Here is a 17,702-nt window from a genome sequence, read left to right as displayed (position 1 = left end):
TACTAGTAAAGAAAAAAGGTAACTTTCTTGAGACCACATTACAAGTAGACAATATATTACTAAGAGCATTATTTACTATGCAACCTGAGACGATCGAACTTTTGGACGCTCATTGTAAATTGATAGGAGCATTGGGATACATCACCAGGCCGGTTGGCTACAGATGCCTGCTTTTCAAAGACCTTAAAACAAGCAGGATTCATAGCCTCAGGGTCTGATTTTATCATGAGATAACATTGACAGCTGATGTCAAAGAGCCACATCCAATTTCTTAATGCTGGACGCTCATCAAAGATGATTGAACTTCTCTTTTCTCAAGTCAAAAGGTCTTTTAACAAAAGCCTCTGTCATTTGAAGGCTGAGCTATCAACTCTGATTGCTACTTGGGAGTGTTTGAAGCTCCAAAAGAGCAAAATGCAAAAAAAATTTGATCCTGACTCCCTGGCCAAACCAAATGTAAGAAAAAAAAAGATGCAATGTTCAACTGGGCTTGTCTGAATGCGTTTGAGTATAAACTAGGAGTATGACTAGATACACAGTGTAAAAATCTACTCTGCAAGAGCTAATTATACTTACCACAATGCCGAACTGCTCTGACTCCACGAGCTCCTCATATTCACCTTTTAGTTCCGCTAGAGCACTCAGTTCTTTCTGCTCAGGCAAGTTCTTTATTAGGTTCTAAAATGAAAGAGCACACACAAAATACAAGAGTTAATGCAGTTCTCATTTTCTGCTTTAGTCTGTAAAAAAAAACAAAATGCTTGACAGCTTAGCTGAAAACAAAGAGCAAAAACCAAACCAAAGCCAGTGATGTGTTCATTCATTATTTCACCTAATTAAAACGAATTTTACATTAGTCTCCTGTAGAAAATGTATAAAGTTTTTAGAAAGTAAGAACATATGAGGTTGGAAATCATTACATAGAATAAAAAAAAAAAAATAACCCTGATGTAGTGGACAGAACCTTTAACACACAAAAACTACTTCCAAATCTTTATAAAATGTTTTTGCTGGAACTCAAATCAACCATGACCTCAAATCGAACATAAATGGCGTGTGTGACCCATGTTAGCAATAGGAAAATTGTGTATTCTATTCCAGCTTCCTCCTATCACGTTTAAATGCCTTGCCCCTGGGCAAGGCATTTAAACCCAAGTTGTCTGCTAATCTGTATATGCATTATGAATGTTGATTGCTCATTAGTGAGTGTGATTGGATACATTTGGCTATAGAGCTTTGAGCACAGTTACTAAGTCAGCCTTTTATCACCTGAAGAACATTTCAAGAATTAAAGGACATTCAAGCAAAACTCACTCTTTTGCTTGGACTCTTTATCTTTAGTAGAATTGACTACTGCAAGAGTGTAATCATTGGTTTGCATAAACAATCCGTCAGATAGCTGAAGCTGATCCAAAATCCTTCTGCCCATATTCTCATCAGAACTTAGAAAGTACAGTAGAGCACACCAGCCCGATTCTGAAGTCCCTCCACTGGCTCCCCGTAGATCAGAGAATAGAGTTTAAAATTATCTGTTAGTCTATAAGTCATTGAATGGTTCAGCACCTCAACACATAAAGATCTGTTGTAAGTGTATCAACCTCCCAGAAAACTTAGGTCTTCTAGTTGACCAGCTGTCTCACTATGTGGTGCAGAAGCTGCAGCGCCTCAGACTGGAAGAAAGTGATAAGAGTGTGAGAACAGCAGGGAGGATCATCAGGGCTTCACTCCCATCCATAAAAGATATTTCATCCCAGCGCATAGTGAACTGTTGCAAACTCTAATCAAGTCACAAATCGGACACTACATCACGCTGCAAACATCATACTTGTGCTACATGGTGAATCTTCCAAACAGAACTCAACTCAGTGTTTCTACAGCATTTTGCACCATATATATATATATATATATATATATATATATATATATATATATATATATATATATATATATATATATATTTATTTATTTATTTATTTATTTTTGCATTGCTTAGAACCTTCCGCATCAATGCCTTTTTGCACCATGTTTTGCACCATGTCTCCCACACTGTGTACATTTTATCACTGCTACACTTTATGAATTGAAATGTTCTTTTTCACTGCTAAGCTGCTGCTTATTCACTGTCGGAAAGATATATACTGTAAACTTAATTTCGACATAAATGACAATAAAGCTTGTCTAGGTCTAGTCTAAGTCTAGTTCCAGCCTACTCTCTGCACCCAGAACTAGAACCAAACATGGAGAAGCAGCATTAATTGCTATGCTACACTTATTTAGAACAAACTTCCAGAAGACTGTAAAAATGCTGAACGCCTTAGTTCTTTTAAGTCAAAGTTAAAAACCCATTTGTTTAGAACTGCATTCAACTGTTGAAGTTAGACAGTTAAATTAGGTATTATTATAAGGTTGCAGAGATGGCAAAAGTACTCACTTTCCGTACTTGAGTAAAAGTACAGATACTTGTGTTAAAAAATACTCTGGTAAAAGTGGAAGTACTGATTAAACTTCTTTACTCAAGTGAAAGTAACAAAGTACAGGCTTGTAAATTTACTTAAAGTATAAAAGTAAAAGTAGAAACCACTTTTTTAATGCCGTTGCCTACATTTTAAATGGATGTCTGCCAATAGGACTAGATCTCCGTTGTGTTCATTTTCAATCATCTCGTCGTCCATGCTACTATGCTAACGCCACCGCCACCAAGCTGCAATGATTTGCCGCGAATGAATACCGCCGAATCTGTCGATTCATCTTGTAGTGGTGCGTCAAATGCAACGTAGATTCCCATCCAATTAGACTGAATTTGGTATTGATGACATGAAAAATAATAACGGTAACTCCATTGAAATGATTCAAAACTAAAGTAACGAGCCAATTTTTTAAAATGTAAGGAGTAGAAAGTACAGATATTTGTGTAAAAATGTAAGGAGTAGAAGTAAAAAGTCGCCATAAAAATAAGTAGTAAAGTAAAGTAAAAATATCAGAAAAATCTACTTGAGTACAGTAACAAAGCATCTGTACTTCGTTACTTCCCATCTCTGTAAGGTTGTAATCCAACTGTTATTAGTGTTTTTGTTTATTTTTACTACCTGCTTTTATCATATATTTATATTTATTTGCTTTTATTCTGCTTTTGTTTTTCTGCTTGTACAATTCATGTAAAGCAATTTGTACTGAATTGTTCTCTATAAATAAACTTGCCTAGCCTTTACAAGCAAACAGCAGGTACAATAATCCAAAATGAATGTAAACTCCTGAACTAAGTCAATGTGCTGTATGTAAATCAGGGGTAACCAACGCAGTGCCTGCAGGCACTAATGGGTCCTTAAGGACCATATGGGGGCCTTCAGCATCTTCTAAAAAACAAAACAACTCAGCAGTGGACAAAGTTTTGAAATGTTTTATTCTGTTGCTCTTCTTTTTTTAACCATGTATAGAGCATTTGATCATAATATCCGTATATAGCATTCAAGCATTTATAGAGATTTCAAAATGACAATATCTAATACAAAATCAGAAATTCAAAGAAGCAATGAAAACAGATTTATCCTGGATAAAGTTTAGCTGCTGATAGGTCAGCCCATAGGTTAGTATTGTATCCCTTACTATATGTTTGACTTGATATGACTTAGTAGCTATAAAGTAGCTCTCAGCATTAAAAAGGTTGGTTGATGTAAATGAACACATTAAATAAAATATTAACTCTGATTGGTAGATCTGTGTGCAAGTTTTCCTTTATCAATACAGTATGAAAAATAAAGTGTTTCTCCTTTTAAAGAAAAAATATAATTTCTTGCTCATTTTATGTTTTTAATAAGTATAGTTTATCCAGCAGTATCAGTGTATACTGATTAATCCTTTAAACTTTTCTTTTTGAAACAAATCAAAGCAAACCTACAGACATTATCCACATTGGCTACCATGTAAACAAGTTACATTTTCCTGTTGTTATTCCAGTGATCAGAAAGAGTACCCTAAGGTAGGCCAATTGGTTATCTGAAAAGTCAGATTAGGTCACAAAATCAGAGCTGGTAATTGTTGCTTTATGACTCTGAACTGTTCCCAGAGCCAATTACTGAACATGTCGGAGACCTTCAGTTAGCCACCCTTCCACTGCATAATGCACATCACCATGTGATTGTCTATGAAAAGAAGCAACGGTTACACCATTAATTTGCTGGCATCTGATAAATGTTTTTATACAAGCACAATGAAATTAGCATGCAGTTGTTGGTGGTATTGTTGAAGATTAAGATAGAGATGAGGACGATAATGTGAGGGGATTCTTTTCAGTAAATGTTAATTGTTGGTATGAAGGTCAGCCAATTTAATAAAATTGACCACGGCAACTTTTCTCTCTGAGGTGAAGAAGAGAAAGAGGTGCCCTTTTCTAGGTCTTTGCTGAGCTTCCTTGCTCATTAGCTCCTCAAATTTAGTCAGCGGGAGGAGACTGGCACGGGACCATGTGTCAAGATAGGAACCCAGACAGACGGGAAAATGGAGAGTAAAAGCTGATGCTGGGCCACAGACTTAGCTGACCAAGTTATAGATCTCTATAGCCCTAACAGTCAGCACGACCATAGTCAACTTCCCACTAATGATGGCATCTCTGTTTTCCCCTCCGGGGATTCAGTGATATAAAAAGTAAGCCATACTGCAAGATATGCAACCTTATTTGGGATGCAGCCATTAAATCAAATGTTGCTTGCTTCTTTTCTAAAGCCCCAATTAAAGCTTGCAGGAACGTATGGTGCCTCAATAACAAAAGCTCTACTTTGTATCAACAGAAACAGCAATCATTGCAGCAGATAAAACAAATCTGAATAAAAGCTGTGAATATAAAATAATATAAACAAACTAAACGGTAATGACCTTCAACCTATTATCCAGTTTTAGTCATAATCACTGCTCAAATAGTTGGTTGGGTTTTTTTCTTTGTTTTCTTTTTTAGCTCTGGTATTTATAAGGGTTTTGTTTCATACACCAACTATAACTGGATCAACTTTTGTTAAAAGGGAAGAAAATCATACATGATTTTCAGTTCCTAAATTATATTCAGTGTAAATAGCGCAAGCTCATTGAAACTAGCGAAAGTTTTTTTTTAGTCAAGATTAGTTTTAAGTACTGTTGCATCTGTAGCGTATGTTCCACCTATCTTTTTATTGTTTTTTCAAAGATAAAGGGAAATCAGATCTTCCTCCATATCTAAGGAGGTTGTGGCAGAAAGGCATAGAAGGAATTTCTCACAAAAAATATAGGAAAATGGTTTGCTCAGCTATAATATCTTTAAGGATTGTTGGGGTGTAAATCACCCATCATGGCGATTCGATTCAGTGTCAATTTCCTGACCCAACGATTCTGTCTGTCCTGAATACTGTTTACGCGAGTCTGTGTGTGTGTGCAAGCGGAAAGAGGGTAATGGCTAAAGGAAGCGAGGAGGGCAAAATAGGTTTGGCGCCACCGCAGCATGGAAGTCAGAATTACAACCAGGAGAAAATGGATAAAAATAGACCGGAGGGGAAAAAAAAAAATAATAATAATAAAAAACATGAATCGATTATCTTGCGGACGTGTCAATGCATCAGATTGTCGGCTGTTGGGTCAATGCATTGATACAAAACGATTATTATTTACACCCCTAAAAGGTTGCATCTCAATTTTTGCACAATGCATGGAAGCTCTGTCATCCACTACATACTTGTGTGCATATTGAACAACTATACTACTTTACAAAATGACAAAATAAAAGTCTAAGTAACTAACAATCCGCATCTAAAATGTCTATTTCTTTAGGCATGGTATTAAATTTGGACTCTGAGTAACAATGGCTGGTGAAATTTAAAAATTGGTGGAAAAAGATGAAGGATGTACAGTACAAATACACACTCAGGGTAAAATTTGTTGGTATTCCTTGTCCAATAAAAGAAAAACTCACAGCGGTCACATAAATAACTTGAATCTAAAATTAACTGAAAATATTCTATGCAAATGAAAGTCAGATATTGCTTTATAATCAGGCCTCGACAGAATGAATAAAAACAAAAAAAACTGATAAAAGCATCCCAGACAATGGGCTGCTCATTTGTCCTCTTCCTGCTCTACGCCTCTCAGTAGGTGGACTTTCTCTTTTTTTGATGAGTGATTACACAGAGCTCCTTCAAATGTTTAAAGCTGAGCATATTGTTTTCAAACTCAAATCTGCCGAACATTTTGCTGCAACTTAAACACTGAAATCTCCAATGTCTTCCTTGCTCTTTATGATGCAGCTTATATGTCAATATCTAATTAACAGCCAACAGAGGCCTTAAAACAACACAAACATTTAAACAAAAATCAACTATTTACCAATAGGGTAATTTTTAAGAAGTAATCAGCTGCACCTTATTTCTCTTGATTGATCAAACAAAAGAGATACGCACCTTTGCATACAAACATTATTAGGTTTTTTTATTTGTCAAACAACATAAAAAAAACTTCTCAATCTTGCTCTACTTTGTATTTGTGTATCACATGAAATCAAAGTACACCAATTTTTATGATTGTACAATAATAAAACTAGAAGGATTTTAGCTTATGACTGATTCATACCTGATGCTGCGTGAAAAATAGCACAAACTTTTCATAGTATTTTGTTTGTACACACAGGAATAGAGAGTAATTATGAGCTAAATAGGCTTGAACAGGTTTAAGAATTAGATTTCACTCCAAACAGTGAGATCCATTTAAAATGTAAATAACTATAGAAAAAGTAAAATCCCAAGGTTAAAACAGTTTACTGGAAGGGAATGGCAGGGAAATTAACATTTGGATTAGAAACAAAGTCAATATATCTTTAGCTTTCGGTGAAAAACATCGACTCAGAAGCAAATTGTTCATCCTTTTGGAATACTTACCAATTCTTAGACTAATCCAATTACTCTAACATATTATGTTTGGGAAATAAGGGAGATTTGTCTCAAACAAAGAAATTTTCAATCACTTAAGAATGATTTGTCCAATCAAAAAGAATGCATTGGCGTACAGACATAATCACAATAATGTGATAGGATATTGAGCACTATTTTACAAACTTACTGAGTCTCACAAAAGAAACCTAAAGCTGACACAAAATCAGAGACAAAGTAGAGAATAATTATTTTCACCTTGTGATCATTGTTTCACATATTAATCATGTTATGAATTACCTGCAATGACTCCTTCGAATGGGACACCAAATAACACAGAAGTTAAGCAAGGACGGTTGATCATACAGTGGGTACAATAACTAAATATGTGCAATTAAAATTTCTAATTCATATGGGCCCAAATGCTGTTGGATAAGTGTGAGTTTAGGGTTCTTTTCCTTCCCAGTAATTTCCTATTTGGATGTAGCACTTCCCCCTGTTTGTGTGTTGTAGGCTTTCCCTGGGTAATCCAATGGGGCCATGTTAGGTAAATTGGTGACTTTGTATTTCCCTTTGGTGCAACAAACACTTCCTCAATGAAAAGTCACGATTTTCAGCAAGAGAACTTTACCAATGCTTTTGTCACAGCAATCATATGTTTTAACCTCTATGAAATCATTTCAAAAGTCCAAGGAAATAGAAAATGTTAGTTTAGTTTAGTTTAACTCATAAATATTTTATCAGCTTCTAAAAAGGGAAGTAAGGGCAAAAGACAAAGCAATCTGGTGTTCTCCAGCTATTACTCAGATTATTTAGCACTTTCTACTTGGAAATTAAATTAAATCATATTTAAGTCAAAGGACATTTGGAACTATTACAGATATTGCATATCTTAAGCCTTTGCCACCCAGACAGGGCTTAACTACACATACAAGGAAAAGCTGCATGCAGTTAATTATCCAAAACTGTTTGTTTTTATGACTGAAAACCACTCATTGTTTAGGTTTAAAACAAATTCACTTTGACATGAAAAGCTCAGCTAAAAGCTAAAATTACAATGAAAAAACTGTACGTTAAAGTGCTGTTATCTCAATAAATCTCCATCCAAGAATTCAGAGGGAAACTAAATATTGGATCCTTAAACAGGGCATCTTTTCTAATTAACTTCTACCCCGTATCTGGTTTTACTTTGGTAAATGCAGTGGTACTTAAAATGGTAGATTATAAAGTTTGAAAACCTGAAAATGTCCCTTTAGTCAAAATATGACATAAAACTCCCACCTACTCCTCTTGAAACTCAACTATTGCTATGAGTAATTTTGACAATCATGAATTTTTATGTTCATCCAAACCCCCCACAAAGACTGCTTTTAAATCTCCTGTATACTTTATATGGACATTTCATAAACCAATTTCTGTGGACACCAGAATCCATTCCTCTTTGGATTAAAAATACCAATTCCATACCATGACTAATATGTATTCTCATTGATAAAAGACTCCTTGAAAGCACAATACTTGCCTGTCTGTCAACATTTTAATTTGTAGGATAACTTTCATCAGAAACACAAGTCAGATTGTTTGTGATCGTTATTCCAATTCTGAAAACAGATTAGAATTTCATTGCACAAAAATGCTCAGTCAATGCCCATTGATTTAATTACAACAGGTCATTTCAAGGATGCAGAGTGTGTTTAACATCAATGGTGTTTTTTCCCCTGAGTCAGGCACGGCTTAGTGTACATATTTTGAATGCAGTGGGTGTTGGTTAAGAACTATTGAAGCCCACACTGTGAAAGTCCTTTACCTGTGGAAAGGAGGCAGATGAGAGGAGCAAAAACGAGTATGAAGTAATAAGATACGAGATACGGCTGAGTAAACATTTGTCGAGGAGGACAGTTTCTGTACTGCTTTTATTTTCATACTTTGATCTCTGCGGCTGTCAGCCAGCTTCCTGTTAATCAAGTTCAGTGTCAAAGCTTTTTGCAGGGCCATGGCAAGCTAATGCAGGACAGCGCTGGGCATGTATAAGTTGTACACTTTAGAAAACTGTTAAGTGGACAAAATAATTCTAAAATAGTGTACATGACGTGTGAATGAGGTAGAAAAAAGATTTATGTTTTACTTTGCAATTTTAATCATTAACATTTTGAAAAGCATTAAAATGTTAGAAAATGTGATGCTTTAGTATTTAAAAGCTTTAAGCAATCCATTTTATTCTAGAAAAAAGCTTACCTGAGACATGCATGGTGCATGGTCCCTTATTCTGCGTGTTGTCATTCATTTCAGCAATACATCTTTTAAACCAAAAAAAAATAAAAGGAAAATACGACAGTTTGCTTAATGGATAGTCCAAATTAAATGCACTCATTTGAAAGACTCATTAGGATCTAAAACACAGGCAAACTAAGAGCCACATCTGCTGAATGCTTGACAGATGTAATTTTATACTTTTAATTGATTTTCGACTTTGTTTCAGGAGATGGATAAACATGTGGTATTCTGCCAATGCTTTGTGGCAAAGAACAACCAGCGACTGCCATCTCCTCGAATCCAAGGATTCCCATGTGGCTCGTGGGAAAAATGAGTGAACGATTCAGTTCAAATTAAAGAGAGAGAAAAAAAAAAGTCGATAAGACTTCTGAACACTCCCTCATCTGCACTCTTTAAACCAAATTTATACCAAATGTGTCATTTTAAACCAAAACCTAGATTCTAATCTTAGGGGATTATGTTGATTTTTATTATGTTCGCTTTTTTAGGAATATACAAAATAGAGAATTTAGATGCAATAGCCTCAGTTCTTAGGTCACCCCCATTGGCAGCCTCTTTCACCAGTTTTCTTTTTTCATACATTTTGTAAACTTTCCGTAAAGTTCGGGGAGTGGCGCCCTAATGCTTAGGGCATTGCGCTTGGCACCAGGAGGTTCTGAGTTCAAGCCACACTCCCACAGACTGCCACTCTAACTCTCTGAGCAACACCCTTAACCCCACACTGCTCCCCGAGGTCCTGGAGCCATAAGGTAGTCACAACTTCATCTTTATTTTCCTCTCTTGAATACATTTGCTATTTAGTTGAACTGATTTGGATAAAAGTCTCTTTAGGTGTAAACAGCTGTGAAAACAATAATCCAAATCTGAAATGAACTGAGATTGGGATATTTTTAACAACCACAGTAGATCACAGCAAAAAAGGGATTCATGTTTAATATTGTGGCTTTGTACCACACAGATGCTAAACACTAAAAATAGTCTTGTATATTTAGTGATATTTGTTGTTTCTTTTAGAGGGAGCCACTCACACTTATCCAATACTGAAAAATATGATGTGGTTACAGCTCAACTAGAACAAAATAAGTGGAAAAAGTATAATCAGATTTGTGAGATTGGGTCTTTGTGATGAACTATTAGTGTATCACTTTAAATACAGATAATGTTAACTGTAACATGCTTCCAAACAAACTGCAAAATAATGCTGTCACCTCAGATTTAGCCGTGCAGTCCTACTTACCTGGAAAATGTTTATTTATGTGACAAGTAATTGGAAGCACTAAAAATAATTCAGAAATGCTGCAGCACTCAGTGTACAAACTGCTACAACAGTAGACTACCCACTACTATATTCCATAAAATGGTAATAAGAAAAATAGCAATAATGAAGTTTTCAGTAAAACAAAGGCCAACAAGTGAATCCTTCCATTTCTAATATAGCTAAATTACAAAGTATCGAACTTGTTACACTATTCTGTCTTCACTCTGCATCAGTAGAAGCTAATATTCTGAGCTCAAACAGCCTTAAAAAAAAACAATAAAAAAACAATCAGAACGAAGACAAATCTTGTCTCAGAGGTAACCAGCATGTCACTGTAAGCAAACGCGCAATGACAGTCTGACAAGCAAAAAACTGAGTGTGACAGATTTTAAATCCGTGTTACACTAAATGAGAAATTCAGCATAAGAGAGAGAGACGCAATAAAATGAGCAGAGGGAAAAACATGGTTGAGAGAGGAGTGGGGGAGGGATTAATTTAAGTGTCTGTAAGATCTGACATACTAAGCGTGACATTAAATTTGTCGTTAGTATATTCCAAAAAAAAATTGAAGGGGGGATATTTACATTTTATGCACCTGAACACTTGCATTTAGAATTAAAGGTGCGAAGTAGGATTAAGAATGAGGCTATAAAAAAATATATGCTTCCAACATCAAAACGGATCAAACAGCTGAAAAAAAATAAATAAATAAATTTATGGAAAAAACCAAAGTTGTCTACTAGAAGAAACAAAAAAGTAATTATTGTGTTCTCTAACGTGTAAAACTTTCCTGTTGACTTGGCCTGAAGTAACAAGCAACATGGAAGACTAATTTAGAAAGAATCTTTAAGTAATTGAGAAAAGACGCACCACATATCTCTGTAATTGTCCCTCATTTGTGTATATTCCTCCTGAGCAATACAGTCATCCAAACACAAGGCCTGGGTATGAGAATGTCAATCAAATAAGAGGAGAGCAAGCATGCAAAACAGTAATATAAATTAAGTTGTTTGTGGAGACTTGCTGCATGATAGTGTCTCTTTGATTGATGTGCCATCTGCCACAGAAACTAAGACGCAGGGTAAAAAATGAAAACAGAAATATTTTTCTTATTTTTTATAAAGCACTTATGAAACTAGAGCACTAAGCATGCTGGAGCAGCAGTTGAGTGGACTCCACAGAATAAAAATGTAACTACTGAGCTGTATTGCATACTGCACATATCCACTTGTGTGTATGCCTACAAGTATGCATGCACATTTTTTAATCAATACTTAACCTCTGCAGGGTGTAACCAGCCAGGACCCTCTGGCTAGAGATGAGCAGGTGGGTGATGAAGTCTGAGGTACATGTAGTACACATTTGATTCATACCATTAATATCTGAAGTGTATTTTTTGTTACACCTGACTACAGCCTAGTCTTTCCTCAACCTGCATCTACTTTTGCCCTCATTCTGTTTATTCAACACCCCCTTTGGTTTCCTCTTTTATGTTTCCAGCCCTACCAAATCCGCATAATGTATTTCGAATTTCACTGTAAAATTTACATTTGATGCAGAAGTGCTATGAGTGTGTGCCAAAACGCACCGCAATTAAGCCCATGGGGGACTTATGTTTTTCCTGCTTACGCTCTAATCCAACATCCCCACAGTTATCGCCTAGTCCCACATGTGCACTTTTACACTGTGAAAATGATGCCCAACAATGTACCAGTTGGCCAAAATCACCTGTTACAGATGTGAACAAAGGCTGGCATGGGCATCGACGCCTCGCAGCCATCAAGCAAAACCACGTGTAATGACGGAGGCATGCATATGGATGAGCTTAGGGCTGATGTGGGTGATTGACAAGAGAGATAAACAATAATAACAAGGCAAGGCCAGCTCAGAGGACTCCTGTGAGACCTGGCAGAAAGGTTGTTGCCATGGCAGGCTGAGGGGGGAGGATTACAAAGTCAAAACCTTGCAACACTTAGTGAATGTTTGGATTTTCCTGAGCTGGTAAAGATGATCAGCTACAAGATACATGGACTTTGTTTACGCTTATAAGTCAGTCATTAAAAAAACAAACAAAAAATGGCAAATAATCATCAGTTTTACATGGAAAAATCTAAGTTTAACAGGTAAATCTAATTTGAAATGAAAGTATGAAACATCATTCAAGCATAATATCAATTGTCAAATCAAAAGACGATAGCCCTGCAAAGAAAATGTAGGCAAGGTGTTTAAGCATGTTAGAGGTTAAGTCACTGTAGGGAAAGATTTCACTCTCAAGAATTTGTGGAAATAATATAAGAGTGTAACTGTTTCAGCTCATTGGTTAACCTATTCGTTAACAACTGTACTTATCAGGAAACATCTTTATTTCTAACAGCTTAAAATTATTGGTATCACGTGGTAAATATACCAACTATATTTCAGTTTTAAAGGTGAGGTGGTGGATTTTCTTTTTCTGGGTGGATCATCAAAATAAGTGGTCCTCCTAACTGTCAATCATTCTGGTGGTATGTTAACGTAAGGTTGTCCTTTGTTCCGTTATCTTTTTCAGCGCATGTGCACTTCAGGTGCATATGTGAGGTGAGCTTTGGGTATAACCAGTCATTGAAGCCCACCTTTCTCACCATGGTTCTTTGAAAATGGCAAAGGGTCATAAGAGAAAAAGTGTTTACAAAGTGTAAGAGAAGAAAAGAAAGGCCTCATAAGGGAGAAACAAGACCAGAGTGTTTTTGGGAGATTCTTTCACTCGATATACACTCGTATACTGCGGGCTTCCCACTGATGCCTCTGTTATGAAGTTTCTACTTGACAAGTAAAGTTTGGGATGCTATTTTGACAAATCTATTTCACATACCCGCCAACAAAAGTTATCGACCTCTTTATTGCAACTTTCCAGGGAAGATAAGTTCAATTGTTTTTGCAAATCTTTTGGAAACAGCTTGTATGAGCAATGCAAAAAGCAACTTTTAAACAGAGCTCGTACAAAGAGAAATGGGCCTCTGCATGCTCTCGCACATGTTTAATAGGTGTTCCCTCTCAGGAGCGGGTATAAGGTTGCATATGTGCATTTTTTTTTATAGGAGAAGGCAGAAATTGGCCAAATTCTCCACTATACCTTTAAGTTTTTAAATTTAGTATCAAAGTAGCTGTAGTTGTTTAACCTGGTTACCACACACACTTTGATTTCAACACATATATCAACATAAATACCTGGGAACAGAACTCTAAAGATATAATTTGGACGTTTAGGGGGAAATTAACTGTGTTTACAGGAAGCAGAAGCAAGATGTTGTGAGTGTGGCATGAATTATCCAAACAGACTTACTACCTATTGGGAGTACCCAGGGGAAGCCTAAAATACCTACCTAATTCCTACATTTATTTTCTTCCAGAATAAAAAGTGCATTTTTAAATCCCTAAGCCAAGGTGCAGCACGATTTTAGGGACAAAAATAAGTTTTCATTAATAAAGTTTATTATAAAACACTTAAATAAAATGTTTGAAAATCTGTTTTTTCCTTTGACATTACTAAATCAGGTCATGTAAAAAATTCAAATCAATAAAAAACCCAACCTGTTCTCAATCCCACTCATCATATCTAACATCCACGTACTGCATGTAAACCCATAAAGACATAGAGCATTTTAATTACAAGAGAAATTGGACACTTTTTACGTTGTGTTTCTTAAATACAGGGTATTTTTAGATAGCATAAGACAGCAGTAAATGCAGATGATTAACAGTAGTGTGGTCTTACTCATTTGCCTTTCCTTTTGAAAAGATGGGGTAATATAAAATACATTGGCACACATTAAACATTAAGAAGTCACTCTGATATTCTGCAAAACAAGCCCCAAGGGGCACATCATCCACCAACAAGATTTAGCTTACCACACACACCAAAAACTGGGTGTGCTAAAACACTTTGTGATGACACTTTCATTTCAAGACATTGAATCACTTGGCATCTTCAGAGCAGCAGTGAGGAGGCGGGACTGAATCTGCCATGGCCTATGAAACTGGTCTTATAGGTTAACTGAAATATATAATTGTTTCATAGATTCACTACAAGCAATGGTTGTATGGCCGGTGTGTTTTATAGAGAATGTCCTTGATTGTAAAGCCATTTAGTAGGAACCACAACCAATAAGTAATTGGTTACCCATAGCCCACTAAAATATTTTGTAGAGGCATAATTTTGCATTAAGAGTAAGAAAAAAAGTGACATTCATGAAGTTCGCTATCAGGTGGATCCCCCCTTTGCAGATTATTATTATATGGATGTAGGGATCCATCCAAATATTGTCGTATTCTATCTTATCTCACTTCATACCTCCTTTATTGTTGGACATGTTATCTCCGTGTCTGTCTTCACTCTCTCCATACATACATACATCTGAGGTCTGCTGTCTGTCTGGCATCCATTTGCTACATAGTCTGTCTTGTCTAGTCACTATTTTAATCAGTAAATGTCCAGTCCTTCTTAAGTAAGCATATCACTTAGTCTCCAACTTGCCAACTTGTGCTTTGATGTAACTGCTACCAGTCTAATCCCTCCTGTTCCCTTTGATTGAAAATCTCGCTATCTTCAGCTTCGCACCCCCTGCTCTGTATTATGTCACAGGCAGTGCCACTCACTCCAAACCATAAATCATAACAGGGGTTTCCGTAGAAATCTTGTCACTATCTCCTCTTCATAATTACTCAGTATACTCGTATCTATCCTTCTCACATCTAGATTGCAATGTCCTTTTTTTGAGGACAACTGACCCTCAAGTACTTGACCTTCCCCTTTCTACCTCACCTTCATTTATAAAAATTCTTTGAAGTTCTAGTCTAATTCAATATACTGCCATAAAATGCTTAGAATTAAAGCATAGTGTATTTTAATATGGCAAAAATATGAAGATGTAAATGTTTACTGTGATATGGAAACAGGGATCTAATTGATCTGTTGTATACCACTTATGTAAAATCAAAAATCTTAATCGAAATAGGTGTGTTTGCAATCCACTAGAATCCCAGCGATATGGTGTGATGTACGTATGGGCATGATTTCCTTCACTGTGGGTGTATTTCATTTCCGAAGAAAATTAAAGTTGTCAAGACAAAGTGTTGCCTTTTATAAATAACATTAGCTTTAATGGACTGAGGTCAGCGGTGTGATGAGCTTTATTATGACAATGTTGAATTCAAAATGAAATTTAATTGGCTCTCACAGAGATGTTGAGAATACAAAACTATATATAAAGCATGAGGATCCAAAGACTATGTTTGCTTAATGAATCTAGAAAAGCTTATTAGACCTAAAATAGCTTATTTGCCTGAGGGAGCATTAGAAGACAGGACAACATGTACTGCAGACAACTTAACAATTTCTGTACTAATCACAAAGAACAGTTTTCTTAGACGTGCCAATTAAGCAACAAGGGAATGCAGAGCAGTCCAGCAGAACTACTGCACAAGGAAAATAGGGGAAATATGGCAAGAGAAAGAAGCTCTGAGAGCTTTGAGAGTATATTTGCAAATCATTAATCTAAATGCCTGAAAACCAACACCACTTAATCCTTTCTACTGCGAGTGAGAAATCTCCTTAACAACGCCTTTGGACATGGGCCCTTTAGAGGGGCAAAATTATGACTGATTCAAAAATAACACTGTCAGCAAGCCCAACTTATTTTCAAGTGTTTGCAGCAATGATTGTCACATAATACTATGTTTTTTTTGGTGTTTCAATCTGAACATTGGAAACAGACAAAAATAGAATAGAAAATTATAAAACTACTTTTATACACTCACTCTGTATAGGGACCTTATTAATAGAGACAGTGCTGTTCTTGACAATAAGTAGCTCTGTTAGAAAAGTGTCTGAGTATATGTTTTATCCCTGATTTTTGGTGTAACTCTATATTACTGCTATTTCTTTTTCAGCTTTTCATTTTTAAGCTTAAAATGTATATGTCAAACAAGATTAAGCACAAAGTTCTCATAAGTTTTTTTTTTTTTTTTTGGGATGGCTGTACAAAGAAAATAATGCCATATAGGATTACAAATCTTTTTTAACTTAAAAGCTACTTCCATAGTTTCACCTCTGTGGTTTAGAATTACATTTTCTAAGTACAAAACAGTTTCTGATCAGTGGTTTTTCTAAACTTCTAAGCCTTCACCTGGAATTCAGATCTGGACCTTTGAAGAGAAGATTTAAGAAAAATCAACAGGAATCGGTTAAATGCCATGCCAGCTTAAACTCCTGTAAAAAAGGAAACACAGACAGCAGTTCACACCAACCTACTAAAATTGGAAAACCAAAATTCAAAGTCTCACATTCTCCTAGCCTTGATTTCTGATGCAACACGGAATTACAAATAAACAACATGAAAGCATTTTGTTGCCTTGTATCAATGGTTAAGGCTGGTTAACTTAGTCTATTAAACAAAATATACAGTACTGTAGTCATTACCATTGTCGATGTCTGCCGATGTCCACAGTGAACTTATTTTCTAATGACTACTTCCACCATGTCCAAATGTATCTGCAGTAATCTTAGAGCATTTAGTTATTGGAGATCAATACAATGGGGTGTCTTGGATTATGCTGGCATGCAATACCCTCAAGAAAATGGTCATGTAAGTATATGGAGCCTTTTTATGTCATAGCGCTATACACTATATTAAGTAATTAACCCATAACACATTCCCACACAAACAATAAACTACATTGTAGCCACGGCGACCCTGAGGCATACTGGAGAGAGACTGTCATAAACAGACGCCGATGGGGCCCAATTACCACCATCATAATATGTTTTGCACAAGGGCAAAACAATCAAGAAAGACAAAGCTGGGGTTCTAACTGGTGACCCTTCGGCTTCATGATGAACTACATTCAACATCCAAAACAGTAGCTCAGATGTAATGAATAAAGTGGCCTGTGAGTAAATATCAATACAGGATATCAAGTCATTGAGATTATAAAAGAAACATTTCTTAAGCCTAAATACAGAGTCTCAAAGGATGAAGCAGTACAATGTCGATATTCTTTTAAATAAGGAACAAATCTTTTAGTGTTATCTTGCTGTAGCTCATTTTAGAGACTCTCATAGTGTGCCACCACAAGCAACCTAGTGCATTTATATAAACTGATCATAGAATAAACCTAACATACCTCCTTCTTCTCCCTGCTGCCCTTTGGGAAGAGGCTTCACAACATCCGCTGCAGGTCCATCTGGTTCTGCAACAACTTTTTCCCTGCTTCCATCAGACTGTTGAACTCTAAACTGGACTGTGAATCCG

General features: G+C 36.0%; 1 protein-coding gene across 6 annotated transcripts in view; it reads right to left on the bottom strand.

Annotated features, from left to right (window-relative positions):
- Window positions 1-17,702, bottom strand: part of diaph2 (diaphanous-related formin 2) — a 542,053-nt gene that overhangs the window by 228,890 nt on the left and 295,461 nt on the right. For all 6 annotated transcript variants that reach the window (XM_038281299.1, XM_038281303.1, XM_038281304.1 and 3 more), the window contains one exon: window positions 577-678. In XM_038281299.1, coding sequence (XP_038137227.1) covers window positions 577-678 — 102 coding nt within the window. The remainder of the gene's footprint in view (window positions 1-576; window positions 679-17,702) is intronic.

This window comes from Cyprinodon tularosa, unplaced genomic scaffold, assembly GCF_016077235.1.
Source record: "Cyprinodon tularosa strain WSP-4 unplaced genomic scaffold, ASM1607723v1 ctg17, whole genome shotgun sequence".
Classification (NCBI taxonomy): domain Eukaryota; kingdom Metazoa; phylum Chordata; class Actinopteri; order Cyprinodontiformes; family Cyprinodontidae; genus Cyprinodon; species Cyprinodon tularosa.
This window is presented reverse-complemented; position numbering and strand designations above follow the sequence as displayed.